Here is an 18,783-nt window from a genome sequence, read left to right as displayed (position 1 = left end):
TGTAGCAATTTCCCCCTGACATAAATTCAATAATTATTTCCTTTAATCCTCAGTTATTTATTTAAACAATTTTTTTTTACCTCTAAGGATCATACTTTTAAAAGGCGAAAAATAAATATATGTGCCTGATGCCAGACATTTTGTGTAAACTAATGTCTTACCATAAGGTTGGAGTACATTGGTATGATAAAGTCCAGTGAAGTGACTATACTGCAATAAAACCGCTAAGAAAATAGCAGTGAACGCTAAGGATGAAAGGGTTTATGATAATCAAAACTACAGTGTACTGTGGTTGAGTTTATTTTCTTTTTATCAGGCGGTAGAGAACTATGTTGTTGTTTTCCAGAGCTATGGACTCTGACTTGGGTCAGACGTGAATCTCAAATTTGTTGACCTGAGACTTTATTCGGACTTAAAGGTCTTTACTTGAAAGGACTTGATGCCCCAACTTCATCAAAAATCTATCGCGCAGAGTATTAATTGTAAAAAAAAAAAAATAATTATTTATCCACATTGTTTCCTCAAGTCATTACCCTTTATCCCCCTTAAAAAGGTGTTCTCTGTAATCCACACAGTGATAATGTGATAAACCACGTAGAGCTATATCTCTCTCCTTTTAGTTCATGTTATATTTGTTTGGCTCTTCAGAAATGCCTTGTGCCATCTCGCAGTGCTGAAGAATGTTCTTTTGTCTTAACAGGTTAAAATAAGACGAGTTCAGTAAGTAACAAAACAATTTTTTCCCATTGATTAAGTTTGGCAGAAATAAGTGAAAAGAAACACTGGGATGGAATTTTCTTGTCTTAGTAGTTAATGTTTGCAATTGGGACACTACCATGTAATTAGACTTAGACTTTCTTTATTGTCATTTTGTTTGCACAGAGTGCATACAGAACAAAATTTCGTTTCCATACAGCTCAGAAAAATTGCAGTAACTCTACAGGATACTGAATTACAGTACAGGATAAAAATGCAGTAATAAATTGCAGTCAGTTACAGGATACGTTTTAATTGACTTCCGGATAAAGTGCAGCAGTGAACAGTAGGCAGTTGAAATGTAAACAAATGTAAACAAATATGCAGTAAGTTTCCAGTAAAGTGCAGCAGTGATTTAACAGTAGACAGTTGCAGTGTAAACAATTATGCAGTAATTTTCCGGATAAAGTGCAGCAGTGATATTGGAGACTAAGAGTTGAGCAGCATTTATAATGCTGGATAAGGATAAATGTTTTGTATTTATTTATTTATTTATTTATGATTGCTTCATCCATACATCCATTTTCCTTAGCTACATCATATTTAGGGTCTTGTAAGGCAGCTGGGTAAGGGAACTTAAATCTGCTGCCAACAAGCAAAGTTGCAGAGCTCAACACCTTCCAGAAAGAAGCTCAACATTTATAGAAGGCATTTGTTTAGATGCTTTCTGATATCCAAACAAACACTTTTTGTCTTTTGCGCATAGTGGTTCAAGGATAGCTCAACTATGACTGGTTTAGGACTTGGAACTACCATAGTTAGTCTCTTGACTTGAGACTTATGTGGGAAATAATGACTTGGTCCAACCTCTGGTTGGTTGTTGAGAAGTTTCAAGAAACTTGTACGACACTACATTGCTCCCTTGTCATTTTGTTGCAGGACGCAGACATATATTTTTAAAAGCAATGGCAATATAAGCAAGTTTTACATTTTTATGTACTCAACAGTCAACTGAACACACCATGGTAGCTCTAGTGGTCAGACTTGTAGAAAAGAGATCTGTACAGGACTGGAGATCAGTAACATACCAGGGATCTGAACATAGTCTATTCTCAGCAACAAGAAAAGAACGTAGCTCACTGGTCTTTATTTGGCAACCCGGTATCTCTTTTGAATAAGTCACTGTTTTGTGGTAGTGTTTAGTCTGGAATTAAAATGAATAAGATAAGATATAGATAAAAAAAATTGTGTTGTAATAGGACAATATTAATAAGATAAGAAATTAGATAATACGGTAATAACATATGACATATCTATGTTTAAAGCTATTTATTCCCGTTTGACATTTGTCTCATTTGCATTAATTCTGTAGACCCTATAAAATCGTGTTTTTTAATGTAGACTAATAATCAGTTATGTTCAATTTTAAGTTAGCTCAATATTTAAGTTATGAAATAGCATCAAGTGTGGTTTTAAATATCGTGCCACGGTTGTATTTCTACATTTGACGGTTTCGGGTTGACCCGGAAGTGCGCGGCGTGAGGCGGGCGGTGCCGTGTTTCTACTTCCGGTGTGTTGGAAGCTTTTTTTTCACGGCAGACGAAGAATGGAGAGACTCGCTAACGGCTGTTAGCGTGAAACCCCATCAACACGGAGAGCGCAGCGAAGCTCTCATGAACCCCCCCCCCGGCGCCCGGGGAAACTGGACCTGAGCCGAAACGCGAGCGGGACCCTGGCCGTGTGGACTCGTCGTCGCCAGTGAAGGTGAGCTTGTTGCGTTTGCTCGCCGCGAGCCATCAAAAAGAAGGAGCGACTGTCGAGAGCCCCCCTTTTTTTAAGCTAAGCTTTTCGTTGCTAGCGGAGCTAATTTCCTTGTTGCGCTCTGGCCAGCTGTCACCCAGCCATCACTTGGTTGTTTTGTCTTTAGCCACATGGAAAGAACAATATATATTTCGGCCATTTGGACAGCTCTGTTGGTCAGGGTAAATACAGAAATGCCCCTGCCGCAGTTTTATTGTCCTTTTTTTTTCTTCTTCTTTTTTTACATTTACCCCAAAGCCACCTATCTCGCTAAGTAATGTTTGCTAACGTTAGCTACACAGCTTATCGTTTGTGTTTAATGTTGACAAAGGCTAGTTCGACCTGGTCGGGGCTTCCTTCGTCCCCCGCTCGGTCTGTCCGGGCTTCACGTCGGACTGCCAGTGGCGGCTTTGTGCGGGACGCGGCTGCCAGCACGTCTCCTTGTTTTGGACCGACCGCAGGCCTCCTTAAGACGGATCGATCATCTCCATCGTTTTAATTAATAACCCCATCTCTCTCTCTCTTTCTCTCTCATTCCCCACCACGACACGGAGGCGTACGCCTTGCTCTTGAGCTGCGTCTCTCTTCTGGGTTCGTTTTGCCCCGACAGACACCGTGTAGATCGTAGCTTCTGATCAGCGCGGTTTCTTAATGTCTTGTTATCACACCGAAGTTGTGGTGCTGGTGTTGTTGTTTTTTCTTCTGACTGCTCAGTTGAAATGCACCGCACGTTTCCTTTGCTTGATGTCAGATGCTGCAACGCAACCTACATTTCTATGTGCGGTTGCATAGATCGGCTTTACGGTAGACTCAACAAAGCACGAAACCTGCTTAGAAACATCTCTCACCATGTTGCAGTTTCCTTTCAGTAACGCAGTGTTTTTTTTTTTCTCTTTTATTAAAGACTCATCAAAATTGGGTATGGGAGATATACATTTTTCTCTTATTACACACATTTTTAACATTGCTTAGCAATTTAAGGTATATTCTGATAAAATATATCAATTTCAAAAGTTAGAATTATTTAAGTTTTATTTATATAAATGCTTAGAGATTTGACATAATATGACAAATTTTTAGGATAGTCAGATTTTTGTACCCCCCCCCCCCCCCCCCCCCTCCCAACAACTCAATCGGTTTCCTTGCATTTCTTGTATGCAATAGTTTTTATTCATCAAGGCTGATTGGCAGTGTGCAGCAACAAGGGGTGTCAGCGTTTGAGTCCTTAGCGCAGCCAGCAAAGGCCCCCGGCTCCTTCTCTGGCATATCATTAAAACGACTCTGATCTAAACGCGCAGGATCAAGGGACGTGTCAGCAGTTTTGACATTATGACTTTCTAAAAGCTTGATACCTGCTGTAACCAGCCTGTGCCCAATCAAAATGTCTGCTCTGGAGTGGAGTTGCAATCACACAAGAGAAGCAAGATTTCCAGGATACAACGAAAACAGTTCAGGACTTAAAAATTTTAAATGAAACGTGGCCGGCTGGAACCTGGGACCTTTATTTGGAAAGTATGTTCACCCAATAAGTCGGATCCGGCCTGTAGATGTGGCAGCTCTTAAGGGGATGAACCTGAAATGCTGCAGACACACAAACTAATCAATCAACTGGAATCATTTCCAAAAGGCACAAAGTTGAATAATCTTATTGTAGTGGGTTTTTTTTGTTTTGTTTTGTTTTTTTTTTTGTTTTTTATAAAGCTAGCGAGTCCTCAGAGTAGTGAACGACGTGTGTTTTGGCAACAGCTGCTCAGAACATTGAAACGGGTGAGAGGGAGGAGAACAGAAATGGCAGCTCTGAGCTCCTGATCGCCCGTTGTGTGTGACTCAGATATAAAACCAACAAGTTCTTCATTGATGCAGGAGCACAGGTATATGATGTTTAGGAACCAACCTTTAGATCAGTCGGCAAAGTCAACATTTTGATGAGTTGGAGTACATTCAATAGCAGAGGTAGCTGGCACTGCAACAGTGGGAAGCCCCCCCCCCCCCCCCCCCTCCCCACACACACACACCCTTCAAGGCTGATCTTTCCACTGAAGGTTAATCACTACACCCTGACCCATTGGCTTTTTATTAAAGAAAAATATATTCCTCACAATAAATGCAATTCAGCTGAAAGTACTTGGTTTTTTGCAGAATATTTAATAGGCTAGTTTGTTTATTTTAATCCAATTTTCTTTGGACAAATATTTGTTATAACACATTTTATGTACAGCATGAGAAACTAAATGACCTTATTTACCTTTACCAATAAATCAGTTTTGTTGTTCATCAATGTGTCATAATTTCATGTTTTATAATTACATTTCTCACAACTACTGCTAACAGTTCTGGAGGTTTTGATTCATTGAAAGTAAACTGACTCAATACCTTTTTTTTTTTTTTTTTTTTTTTTTTTTTTATTTAAGTTTGACAGTATTACCAGGCCTCATTTTGATTTAATCAAATGAATTTGGATTGAATTGGACAAAAATTTAACTTTTGCTCCTAATGTTTTGAATTGAAGGTCATTGATTTGAATTGCTCTCACCACAAATATATAATGATACACAGATGGTAGTTGTCTTCTGTATTGTCATGCTATATAGAGGAACTAAACTGGGTATAAAGTCTAATAAGACGATCAGACAGTGGATAGCTGTCCTGGAATCCAATCAAAACAACACAGCAAGCCTCACACCATCATCCATCTGAGACATCCCTTGCCCTCTGCAAACAGTAGGATTGATTTAAAATCCCAGAATATAATTATACTAACATTTGCCATCCAACTTTAGGTTTCTCCTCATGCAATCTGGTCCGACATATATGGTTGTAATCGAAATCATTTTTTTGATCATTTATGTAAATCAAGCCTTTCTAAATCCATTATATATACGCGACCTGGCATTTGCAAGTTTCTCGCAGATGTTGCAACTACTTTCTATTAATCTAAAAAAAAGTAGACAGTATTGCTTAATAAAAGAACAAATAAAGCCAATTACGTGGACTCTCTGCCACGTGTCTTCAATGTTTTCCAAAAGGTGTGTGCATGGTGAAATATGTCCTCGTGTTATCTGGAGACGGGTCGGGACGAAGGCCGGGGATTCCTCCGCTCACGTCAAAGCTCTGAGGCGGCTGCACCCTGCTTCACACGCTCTCAGCTGAAAGCCGCGCTCTGCTCCGGCCGCTGCTATATTTAGACACAAACACGCTGATGGCTGATATCTTTCCACAGGACGTTGGCTCATGTCTTGTAAATTAGCGTTTTCCATCAGTTTAAACAACGGGAGAAACGTGGAGAATAAAGCTGCTGGGTTTTAGAGCCTTTAAAGCTGCAAGGATGAGGATTGTGGACCGCTCTCCTGTTCAGGTTGGGCATGTCTGGACATGTTTGAGATCCAGAGCGACCATGTCGGTGCTGGGTGGATAAATGATGCTCAAGCATGGCTTGGTGGGAAATTCTCAGTAAAAAAATCAGAGATGGAAGCACAACACAGGATGTAATCACCGCTGTTGCTTAAAATGATCTAATACTTTATTATTATTACTGTTATCTGTAACATATTTCGACTATAGATTATCATGCACACACCTAAGCTTTAATCTAGAGCAACGACCCCTAAATTCAGCAGCAGACTAACATTATACCCAACTTTTCTTTACACCCCTACAAAAGCAGGGTAGCCGTCTCTTTTATGAAAACAAGTAATTATCTCCGTAACGCCCTTACAGCTGTAAAGTGACCTGCGGGGGCTCTGATAGTCGGTGATGATAGTGTGGCGTGGACCGATTGAATGCGTTTTTACGGGCTGGCTCGTACGTGCGCGTGTGAAGATGGGGAGCTCTTCCTCAGCCGCTAATCAAAACGCTGGGATTAGAACGTCCCACAAATCATTATTTGCACAACGGAAGCTGATCCGGCTCAGCGCGGGCCTTAGCTCTGTAACCTGCTTTTATTGTCGGGTCGTTGTTGTTGTGTTTTTTTTTTTTTTTTATGCTCTTGGCTTTATGTAAGAGCAACGGCGCTCGGTTGCCCTTGAGAGCAAACGAGCTGTCTTTGATGCTGAGGTCTGTGCAGGCAACAGTGAGCATGAGTCATCCTGAAGCCCACACACACACACACACACACACACACACACACACACACACACACACACACACACACACACACACACACACACACACACACACACACACACACACACACACACACACACACACACACACACAATACGTTCAGCAGCAGCAGCCTTACCATGCTCAGGAATTCCACTATTGTCATGAAAACAGTTGTAGTTTTTTTGTTTTACACTGAATTCCTAATAGTTTGTCAAATAGATACTTTGAGCATTAGAAAAAAAAAAAAAACCCTGAACTGCTGCAGTAGACCGACCAGCTGAACTGCAACAGAGTATAGTTACAGAAAGACGACCAAACCTCACTACTTATTACACATTCAAATGCTGTCTTTTTTTTTTACCGGGAATCAAATGATTTTATATCCACAGACCGGGAGGAAAGTGGAGAAATCAGATGAGCGGTCCTGGAGGTAGACGTGGCTTTATGTAATTGTTTACACAACGGCGGCGGGGCTGTAGCTGTGGGCGGCGGGACGCGTCCGCCACGGCGTACTACGGCTTAAGCTGCGTGTTTTCTGTGACCGCTGTGACTGGATTACTATCGCTTAAGGACGGCGGTGTGTTTACGGCGAGCCTCCGCTCGTTTTTAAAGGTTGCCAATGAGTCATGGTCATCTTGAATGAGTAAAACTCCTGATGTGGGGAAACCAGCATTTAGAAACGGCCTGAGCCGTATCTGTCAGCTCTAGAGGCCGCACACGTGCAGATAATTCAGAGTAAAAGCTGAGCCTGTCTGTCGTCAGCGCTGTCGTGCATCACCTGTGAGGATTCGGTGGAGATGACCTAGAGCGTAGCCGACGATTCCACCCGGTTATAACTAGTAGCCCTAACCTCAGTAAGTGGTCTGTCACAGGGTTGTGGAGGAGTTTTGGCTCAGTCTTCTTCATACAGTAACCCTTCATGGCCTTAGGTGTGGCCAGCAGGCCTCGTCTGCCGGACACACGGCCTCTCATTTGACTCCACAAGCCTAAAGAGTACAGAGGAGGTCCCAGATCCTGTGGGCGCAGCACAAGTCAACTCTACCACCATGCTGAACAGTTAGCATGCGATGCTAATGGCTAAACAGCTCTGCTGGATTTGCCCAAAGAATATTTGGTGCTTTGTTTAGATGCCACTTTGCAAAGCTGATCTAGCCGGCCTTGTCTGTTTTTAGATGGAGGCTTTCTCTTCACAATTCACCCAGACTTTCAGGATTTTTTTTTTTTTTGTTGTTGAAACAACTGTTTTAGTGTCTTTCTTAATTTCGCAGTTTTGCACGGTCTAACCTTGGAGTAGGAGCACTCAGGAATTGTCTGTTGTCTTGGATGTTTTCCACATAATCCTGCTCACTGTAGAAAGACCGTCTGGAAACGGGACTGCAGCCTCTCCCCAGACCGCCGGGCAGCAGCGGTTGTTTCTCTAAGGTTACAGCTGCGCCATATAATGAATCTCATGTCCACAGCTGCCACATTACAATCGCAAAAAAAAAAAAAGGGGGCAGCTTGGCCGCAATATTTAGTGGGACAACATATCTTATGTGTCGGTCATTCCCGCTGTGCATGTCGGTGATGATTCTGGCCAGTTGAATGGACTTTAAATGCCTCTGATGGCCACACCTTTAGATCCAGAAGCTCGCATACAGTGATGGGGACAACATGTTCTGCTGAGGAAATAAAAGATAAGGATTGGTCTTAATCGATTTTTGCCCCTGCAGTTTTTAGTAACAGGATCCCCATGAGTTATGTGCAACCCTTTCTAAGGTCATTGCCTCTGTATGCTCCATATCAGCCGACTGCTGAAACCCCTGCCTGTGTAGCGCTGGGCGGTTTGTCCAGTTAAACGGAGGCGGCGGCTTCTCCTCTTGAATCCCACAGAAACAAAAAGGGTGTACTTACTTTTACAACACAGTGCTTCAGTTTAATTCATAGGGTCTAAAAATGATTCTCGAATCAGATTTTTTTTGATTGATAAAGATAAATTCAGATGGTGGTTGGCACCAAATCATTTGTTAACATTGACAGGGAGGATCACTTTCTTGTTGAAACCGAACCCTGCTTTAGAAACCCAGCTCAGTTTTTCTCTTTATTTATTTCCGTACAGACAAAAGTGAAGGTTAAAAGCTAAACAAAGAACCGGTTCATCAGAGACCTTTCCCAGCCGGTTCCTGCTTCCCCGTCTGCTTCTTTCCACCAGGTTCTTGCTCTCATTTCCTTTTGCTGGTTCGCTAGTCTTCTAGTAACGCCCAAAGTGAAGCCGTCTTTAAACATGGCTTTTTAATATTTGCTTCGTCTGCTGTTCTGGTGTTAAGAGGTCATGGCACTGTTTGCTTTGTCAACATGTAAATAGGAGCTACCCCGGCCGGATCGTCCAGCCTTGTTCTTTTGTTCCGCTGTCTACTCTAAATGTCTTTTATTTAATGTTCTATAGTTATCTTGTCGGGGCAGCCTCCATTAAGATCCACATGTCTGATGTTCCAGCTGACAAATGGAGATTTAACCCATTCTCTCTCACTGGATTGACCTACTTATTTATTTTTTACAGGTCTCCACCTTCCTTATGTGACAAATGTTGAGGCCCAGCAACTGATCCAGGTGACGGGGTGAGGTTGGGGAGGCCTGCGGGGGAGCTGCTCCAGCGTCCGGCCCATGACAGTGACCGTGCCATCCAGGTGCCACCAGTAAGCAGGGCTGTGGCTGCTGCGGTGGGCCCGGCCCAGGAGGCCTTTCTGTGCATCACCCGAGGCTCCCGCTGACCAGCGCCGCACGCGCGCGCCATGGATCAACAAAGAGAGAAATATGGCGAGCGGCCGGCTAGAGGCACCAAAGTTTCCCAGGGAAGCCGGAGCGGACACTCGACCCGGCCGTCGGGCTCCTCCAGCACCTCCGGCGTTCTCATGGTGGGGCCTAATTTTCGCGTGGGGAAGAAGATCGGTTGTGGAAACTTCGGTGAACTGAAGCTCGGTACGTGGGGGTTAAATGTTGTTCTAGCTGACGCTGCAGATCTGGCAGGACATTAGAAGGTGTCAGTTACAGAGGTGCTCATGTGATCCTGCTCCGTTCGGCCGTTGCACATTCCTACCCGCCTGGTTCTACTTGTGCCTTCCTGCATACTTAAACAGTGGGATATGTGCTTATTTTTCTTTGAAGTTCAATATTTCCATTCATTAGGAAGACAAATAGTCCTAAAATGCATGTTATTAACTGAAACTTTATATTACAGCCTATTTCAGTTTATTTTCTCTCTGATCTCGGTTTAAGGCAGTCAACTTGAATAAATTATGACAGATTAGGACCCCTGATCAAATCAAAATCACCAAGTGATCATATGACGGTATATATTATTTATTTGGGTCACATTTTCTTACTGTAGACGTTTAATAAGTACATAAATTATTTTCAATCTCTGGTTGTCAGAGGGTATAAAATATTCCTGAATTGATGCACGGTCGGTGCCAAAGTCCTTTAATGTGTACCCTTTCTTTTCTCATCTTGCAGGTAAGAATCTCTACACCAACGAGTACGTCGCCATTAAACTGGTAAGTTTCCTGCAGTTATACTTTAGCAATTTACTCGTTACTATTGCTGCGCACGAATGCTGTATAAAAGCGTTTCCATTTAGAGATGCACCAATCAGGAATTGGACTGAGACAACTTTTCATTTCTGCTCTATAATCAGCTGATCAAACACTTAAAAGTTTTTATTATTAAATGGGTTGTAATTAAGAAACCACATCTTTGGCCACTAAGTCATACTCCAAAACGTAGTTCAGTACAATTACTTGACTATAACAAAGTTCAAATAAAGGTTAGACATATGTTTAGATTCATAAATGGAGATAGTATTTATTTATTTTAGCTTTTTTGGTAGGCTTCAAAGCTACTAACTTTAAAAAAAAAAAAAAAAAGAATCTGCAATACTATAATATTTAGCATTGTAGTCCTTAGAAGACAAATGCGGAGTCCGTCAAACCTGAAAGAAAACCAGAAGTTGGTTTCGGCCAAAAAGAGCCTAATCGATGCATCTTTTTTTGTGTATAATAATTTTTTAGTTTCATTTGTTTGCTGTTAAATAAGTTTCTTACTGGTTCTCCATTCTTCTGTCTGTCTGTCTGTCTTGTAGGAACCAGTGAAGTCGAGGGCCCCACAGCTACACTTGGAATACCGGTTCTACAAAAGTCTTGGGACCACAGGTGAGATCAAAGATTTGGCTTTAATTCCCTGCTGTGTTTATGTGTGACTGCATGATAATGATTTGATTGTTTTGGAAGATGAGGCCAGAGATTGCATCATTTCCACAACAAGTGATTACACATCTCAGAGCAGATATTCGATGGTGAGCTGCTTTAAGAGCTTTGCTTTAATCTGCAGGATGTTGTGTAGAAAAGTGCTCCAAGGCCTACTTGTGTATATGCATCATGTGGAATAGTGACTTTTGAGATGCCTTGTAGGGATCCAGTTTCTTTTATTTGAGTTGAAGTTCAGCTTCTGATTAACCTAGAAAACACACGGAGCGCCTGTTTTCTGGTTGACTGGAACGTATGGGCAAATTATCAGCCCAACAGAAATTGCTTCTCCTCTATAAAAGTTTGTCCTCAAGCTCATTTAGGATCCAAGGTTTTATCTTTCGCCCCCCTCATTTAAAAGACCTGCAATGTTGAAATGGAGGGTCCCTTCCTAGCTCGTTGTCTGACCTGCATTCGCTGAACTTTATCCATGAATTTTTAACAAAGTCTCTGTCTAACCTCCCCAACCACACCATCAAATCTAAATTCAGTTGGGAGGCTCTTTACAGAAGTCGTTCCTGATGCTGCAGTCTGTTTCTGACAGGGACCGATATCTTGTCCCACGTGCTATAGGACCTTGTTTTCCTAAAGCGTCCGATAAGATAACAGTCTCGACACTTACAGCTGCAGTCCTCAGTGAACTCGCATCTTGCTCCTGCTGATACTGTTTTCACGTGATGCAGTTTGCTGCAGAGCTAGGCTAACATTGGCATTGTTCACGTCGTTTTGATATGACTCATTGATAGTGTGGCTCGTAGCAGAGTTTGGTGCAGTTCCAGTTAACCGTCTGCCAGCAAGACTTGCTTGTTTTTTTTTTTCCAAAGCTTGGTAGTTTCTGTTTCTCAGCAGTTGTCTCGGTTATTTGAACTCATATTGGAGATAGGCTCGAAAAAGCTGCAGCTAATATGGTCTCTCTTTCACCATGAACATCATCCTAAATGGTGAGGGAAAAAAACAAAACAAAAAAAAAAAGTTATTTAGCTGACTTTTCCTTTCTTCAAAGCAATGTTAAAGGTCAAGACTTTAAAAAGTCAATAAAACTGCATCAGTCTGTCTAGACTAAAGCCCCTTCTATCCAGATTTTTTTTATTTTAATCTGGGGTAATAATTAATAACGACATTCATTCCTACTATCTTAACATTGGCAAGAATTGAAGACTGTACCATTATTGTGAACTTCAACAAAGTTACATTTATGCACTTAAATAATCATACATTTAATTAAATGTATACATTTAACTCAATTTAATAAATAAGTCTTTACTAAAGAGTCTTGCAAACTGGACAACTTTATTGTTTTTTATTTTTAGCCGTTTTCTGTTCCTTTTACATGACAACGCCCAACTTGTCACTTTTGATATGTGTAGTTTCCTCAAAAACCTTCCATACCGTGTAAATATGTTGCTAAATACTCACTAAATGACCAAAAGTATTAACTTGTCTGTCTTAACACATGTTTGAAGTTGAATGACGTCCCGTTCTTGATCCATAGGGTTTCATTTAATGTTGGCAACCCTTAAGCTTTAACAGCTTCAGCTCTGCCAGAAAGCCTGTTCAGAAGGTTGATTCGTGTTTCTGAGGTCAGACACTGATGTTGGACGTAAAGGCCTGGCTTGTCCTTTCTGCTGAAATTCATCCTGAAGGTGTTCTGTTGGGCTGAGCCAACCCTTTGTGTTCCTCCATATCTTTATTGACCTTGCTTTGTGCATAGTCATATTGAAACAGTATGGGGCCATCTCAAACTGTTCCCTCTAAGTTGGGGGCATGAAATTGTCAAATGGCATCGTATGATGGAGCATTAAGAGCTACTTTCACTCTAACTCTAAGTTTTGAAGCCCAACTCATGTTGGTGCCATTCTCCTGGTAACGACCAAATCCAGGCACATCCATTGGATTGGCAGACATGTTGAACATGATTCAGCATGTCTCGAGGCTTTAGGGTCCAGTGGGGGCATGTTTTACACCACTGGACCGGATGCTTTGCACCTGGTGAGTTAAAGGTAGAGGCGTTGATTTTTCCGGAAGTTTCCCCAGGTCCCTTTTTTGAATAACTGCACATGCACAAGGAGCTATTCCGCTTCTCAGGAGGATCGCTTGGGGAAAAAAAAAAATCTCCCAAATCCACTCTGGTCTTATTTCTTTCTACTGAGGCCTTTTCCCTTTCTCTCATAAACACGGTTTGCTTCTTGCGGCTCTCAGCCAAGTTCAAAGTCTACGGTGAGAGCAGCGGCGCTACAGTGAACGGCTAACACAGAAGCTAACCGCTAAGCTAACTGGATACATAAACACTAGAAGTGAGCATACGCACCCAGCAAGTGGAAAATGACAAGGAACGTCAGAATGATTGGCATGTGGGACAACCAATAGATAATAGATAAATGATATTACCAGAACCTGATAACAGAACAGCATAACAAAGTGTTTCTGAACAGGATTACCAACTACAGCTTTAAGGCTTGGCTGCAGTTGTTCGTAGAGTTTGACGGTCTGTAGGTCATTGTCATTACGCCCTACCACTTTATGGCACAGTTGCTGCCTTTCCATTTTGTTATGTTACTGCTAACAGTCGACTGCATATTTAATATTCAGTAGCGCGGCTATTATACTCTTTTACAACTGTTTGTAGAAGCCATCTGTGCGCATAAATAAGATAAGATAGGCTTTATTGATCTCACATTGGAGAAATTCACATGTCACATCAGCTCAAATGTGCGTCTGTGACCATAGAAGTGATCTGAACACAGGAATTCAGTGATTTAGAAGGATGAGCTAATACTTCTTCCAGTATTCTATATACAACACTAATGTAAATTAATTGTCCCAAGTGGTTTTAATATGCATGAGCACGTTTTATTTACATGACTGAAAAAAGCGTCAACCTGCCAATAATAAACAAAATATGTTAAAAGCCGTCAGTTAACGGTTTAATTTATAAAAATGTGAACGTATAAAATAAGTTTAAAAACTAAAAGCCACAGTCTAGCTTCAAAGCTGCTAAAACTGTAACTGATGAGTCTTGATGACATTTTGGGTTTCCTCAGGTCCGTGTGATGAGCAGACTGGGAGAAACATGCCCATTGTTTTGCAGAAGGCAAAGCTTGGGAAAGGCCAACCGTGCGGAAAGCCATTAAATATTTAGCAAGCAGGCCTGCCTCTCTTAGCACTAACCCACCTCTGTCCTCTTCTCCAGATGGATAATGTGACCTCATTCCTTCTTGGCCTCTCGCTGTACCACACTCCTCTCAGGCGACGGGGTTGTTTGCATCTGTGCAGCGCTGTTTTTCTGAATTCATGCAGCTTCAGTCGGACGCTCTGTCAGGTGTTGTTTTCTGATGCGTAACCAAATGTTCCTGGATGTTAATGAGGATGATTCCATCATGGCGTCTGCTTTCAGTTATTCAGCTAGAGTCACAAAGGAAGAGGTCGGTTGCTTGGTGATGATCACGTTTGAGAGGGAAAACGGTTTGTCTAAGAGTGGGTTTACACAGCAGGGGCTGTTTTTTAAAGGTAATGTCTCTAAGATCATGAAATAAGTAAAAAGTACGTCTTCTGAGAGTAAATGCCTCATTCCACCGTTTGGTTTGGATGAAAAAAGCTGGATCAGAGAAAGTTGGGAGCGACGTTTTTGTGGAGTTTTAGACTTGTTCAAGCCGAGCCTTTCTTAGTCTGTTAAGTTACAAGAACATACTATTTTTGTTTTGTTTAGCATTCCATCTGAATCTCATTGCTGCTTTGAAAGCTGAAACCACTGCTGCATTATTTCCATTTATATATTAATATAGTATTTAGTAGTATTTTTTTCAGCTGTCTAAAAGGTTTTTTTTTTTTTAGATTTCTTTGGGTTAAAGACATTAAATGTCCATAGAGCAAGCCCCATGCATTATTCGGTAATCGCTTAATGAATTAAAGCCACAATATTTAAATAAGGGTAACCATGAGATTTCCTACAAAATTGGGATTTATTTATTTATTCCGTGTACTTTTAAATTGTTCTTTAGTCATCATCACCAGTTAGCCTCGCATCAATGTTCACGTCATCCCTGGGCTGTGGTTGCTCACAAAAGCCTGACCAGCTTTGTTTTAACCTTCTCCACTAATTTATAGCACATCGTTCGTCTCAACCGTTTTTAAGCCTCCCACAACCATCGCGGCTTTAGAGCCACTCATTCCTGCGGTACAATTAGCAACCCACAGAGCTACATAGTGGCGTCAAGAAGCACGGGACACTCAGCCTTTCACTTTCCTGTATGCTATTGACGGCCGCTTCTGCCACTTTTCACAATTTAGGATCATATGCCAAAAGAACTCGGAGTTGGAAAAATGGGATTTCTGCTCTATGAAGAGCTGTGCCAATCCGAATATTGTGACCGAGTTCCAGCCTCTGGTTAGTGATGGTCTTTAGCTACTCCAGGTTCTCTTTAGGAACCATAAGAACAGCTTTCAGAAGTCCGTAAGGAACAGAGGAAACTCCGGTTTATGTGAGCCCTTGCTTTAAAAAAAAGAGTTTTACTATTTCAAAATGAATACAACACGATTATAGATTACATTTTTAACTGGCCTTGGCGTCTTATATTCACTAATAGCCTTGTTAGCATTGTTTGGTCAATATGTACACTCCCTAGAGGATGCATCTAAAACAAATACAATATTTGTATAAACATATATTATGCATATTCATTAGACAGTTTTAAAAATGTCAAAAGTTTAATTCTTGTAATTCTGACTATTATGGCTTACAGATACCAGAAAAAGTAAAATATTGGAAATTCAGGGTTTCACCTCTGAATCGGCTAATAAACTTCCTGAACTCTCTGACTGGGTCAGCAGGCTACACAGACACGAGGAAGAGTGTCGGTGTAGCCTGAAGAGTTTCCACAGTCAGTGACGCTTTGGTCCGCCATGTCATCGGCTGGTTCTGGTCCACTGGGTTTTCTGAAGTCCACTTAATGCATCAAGCAGGTCAATTCAGAGCTCGTCATGCTTCCTTCCACTGATCTGCTTGTTGAGAAGCTGTTTTAATTTTCCTGCAGTGTATGGCACCTGCCCACACTGCTAAAGATACCAAAAGCTGGTATCTGATCAGAAAAAGATACGATTTAAGGAGTTTCCCACTGACCGCGCACCGATCAGGGCTGACTAAGCTGAAAATCAAACTATCACCAGCTCTTTCTTCTGTGTGTTTGTTGCATGTAATTTTGCGATTGTTGCTTCTTTATTAAGCCCTTACTTATTTTTGTTGACAGATTTTTAAAATCCAACTACCGTATTTTACGGACTATGTCTTTCCGGTATACAAGTCGCATCAGTCAAACTCTGCGTCATAAAGAGGAAAAAAAACATATATACGTCACACCAGACTATACTTATTTAAACATTTATTTCACACAATCCAAAACCAAAAACTGACATTTAATCTGGTAAACCAACTTATTATATTGCACAGCTGCCTCCACAACCGGCTGAATAACATGGAACATACCTGGGAGGATGAATGGGGTAAATTAGCAACTCCACCCAGCGAGGTTTTATCCAGAGCATTTCAGCTTAACGTTCCTTTACTGAAAGGTGTCAAAATTACGGCTAAATCAGACTTAGTGTAACGGTCCTACGTGCTAAGCTATCAGTATGGCATTGATGTTTCAAAACAACATGAAGCTCATGTGCATCAGCAAAGTTGTAACCCGCCCAGACAACAGACCTGTAAGCTAGCGCTAGCTGTTATTAGCTTCACTGACAGCTCAGTAACAGGGTTCAGTCTCGGTCTGGGTCCTTTGAGCTGCACCACGCAACGCTCCCCTGCGTGTATGCAGACTGAAACAACAAACGTGTTTAGTCTTTATCTATAAATTAATGTGTCAATTTTGATTTAAGGCGACCATATTTCTCTAATGAAAACCGGGGATGTCTCTGAGTTTGTTCAGAATCTCTGTCTGGGTGTTGGTTTGTTTTGCATGATCTGCAGCGGGGAAGGCGCGTTTGGCTCAGCTCCTCCACTACGTCGGGACAGTGACGGGACCGGCTAAATACCTGTTGTGCTAAACATTTCTACTCCATCATGATACTCTGAAATTGGGGACATTTCCGGGGAGAGCTGTTGCCAGGGACACCTCATCAAAACACGTGCAGTCCCTGGAAATCGGGGACATCTGGTCACCCTAATTTTGTGTGGTACAGGAGAGTTTTCACAAGCCTACCGAGCCCTCTTCTGTTGATAGACGGTAATGTTTACTTCTTGGTTCATACTAGTCAAGATGAATTACCTTTAAATTTGATATATAAGTCGCAGGATCAGGCAAACTCTGGGGGAAAAAAAAGTGTGACCCCCAATAGTGAATTACTATATGGCATCAAAACCAACATGCATCTCCTACTTTGTAAAGCTGAAGTACGAGTTTCCCTGGATGGACCACACCTTGGTTCAGCAGACTTTGAAAACAACATTGAAGCTTTCTTTGAACTTTCTTGGGAGAACTCTTTTAATAGGGACTGCCTGGCAGCGGGAAGGAGCAAACTTTGAGTCATGCTTCCCTGAAGCCAATTACCAGTTTGACCTGATTTCCTGTACTGTGAAACCGCAGCGTAGGATGCAGTCAGGATGACAGCAGAGGATCGACGTCTCCACCTGGAGCATCTCTGAATTGCTCTATATGGATTTTTCTTTATGAAGAGTAATAATTTTAAAAGACCTCTCACGAGAACAACAAAAAGATGGAACAAGCAGTTCCATCTTTTTCTCCCCTAAATATTCAACCGAGCTTCTATACCCACAAGACCAGTATGAGAAACAACCCAAAACAGAGTAGTACAGGGGCCTCATCAATACCGTCATTATAGTCACATTAGACTGGCCACTCTGCACTACACTGCTCAGTGGCAAGTAATAAAATAAGAGCCAAGATGACGAACGCATGAAAATTTGAGACAATTAGACTGAGTGGAGCTTAGAGGATGTGATGGTAATGGGAGCTTGTGCTGTGAGGTTGGGGAAAGATTGCTTTTCAGCTTCAACACTAGTGCTCGCAACCTAAACACTGGAGAGACGGCGTATTCTGCTTTGCGCCAAGTAAGGGTGCGATATGCGTTTAGACGAGGTCCACTTTGTCATTTCTGAAGTCCTTTTGTCATTCTTCTCCTCCAGCGGAGGGCGTGCCGCAGGTGTTTTACTTCGGGCCCTGCGGCAAGTACAACGCCATGGTTATGGAGCTGCTGGGGCCCAGTCTAGAAGACCTCTTTGACCTTTGTGACCGGACCTTCTCACTGAAGACTGTCTTGATGATTGCAATTCAGCTGGTGGGTACCAATGATGCGGTGCTGCTGGGCAGTGATTTGTTTATAGGTAGTGTCTTTTTTTTGAGGGGGATGTAGTGGGATTGTTTCCTGACGCTGATTTCTCTCTTTCTTCCCCCTCAGATTTCTCGAATGGAGTACGTGCACTCTAAAAACCTCATCTACAGGGATGTCAAGCCTGAAAACTTTCTCATCGGAAGGCAAGGGAATAAAAAGGAGCACATCATCCACATCATCGACTTTGGCCTGGCCAAAGAGTACATCGACCCCGAGACCAAAAAACACATTCCATACCGGGAGCATAAGAGCCTGACCGGTACTGCCAGATACATGTCAATCAATACACACTTAGGCAAAGGTAAGATGACGTCAAGACTGGGTTTTTGATAAATACGGGGCATATATCCTTGAAGTTTTCCCCATTTTGTCTTGTTAAAAACACAAATATCAATGTGTTGTATTGGGATTTTATGCTGTAGCGTATCACTTATTTTGAAGTGGAAGGAAAAGGATTCATGGTTTTCTTTTCACCAATAGTAATCTGGAAAGTATTTTTAAGTTCTGTGTATTTATTCATCCCCCTCTTCTCTAATATTTCTAATTAAGATTAATTGGT

At 41.8% G+C, this 18,783-nt stretch overlaps 1 protein-coding gene across 4 annotated transcripts in view; it reads left to right on the top strand.

Moving 5' to 3' along the window:
• The first annotated feature begins 2,270 nt into the window (after positions 1-2,270).
• Positions 2,271-18,783, top strand: part of csnk1g1 (casein kinase 1, gamma 1) — a 32,241-nt gene continuing 15,728 nt past the window's right edge. For all 4 annotated transcript variants that reach the window (XM_012850879.3, XM_012850878.3, XM_012850876.3 and 1 more), the window contains exons 1-6: positions 2,271-2,460; positions 9,140-9,558; positions 10,093-10,133; positions 10,718-10,787; positions 18,019-18,170; positions 18,291-18,525. In XM_012850879.3, the coding sequence (XP_012706333.1) occupies positions 9,372-9,558; positions 10,093-10,133; positions 10,718-10,787; positions 18,019-18,170; positions 18,291-18,525 (685 nt within the window). In that variant the 5' untranslated portion in view covers positions 2,271-2,460; positions 9,140-9,371. The remainder of the gene's footprint in view (positions 2,461-9,139; positions 9,559-10,092; positions 10,134-10,717; positions 10,788-18,018; positions 18,171-18,290; positions 18,526-18,783) is intronic.

Source organism: Fundulus heteroclitus, chromosome 4 (assembly GCF_011125445.2).
Source record: "Fundulus heteroclitus isolate FHET01 chromosome 4, MU-UCD_Fhet_4.1, whole genome shotgun sequence".
NCBI classification, from domain to species: Eukaryota; Metazoa; Chordata; class Actinopteri; order Cyprinodontiformes; family Fundulidae; genus Fundulus; species Fundulus heteroclitus.
Note: the sequence above shows the minus strand (reverse complement) of the source record. Positions and strands in the feature narration are given on the sequence as shown.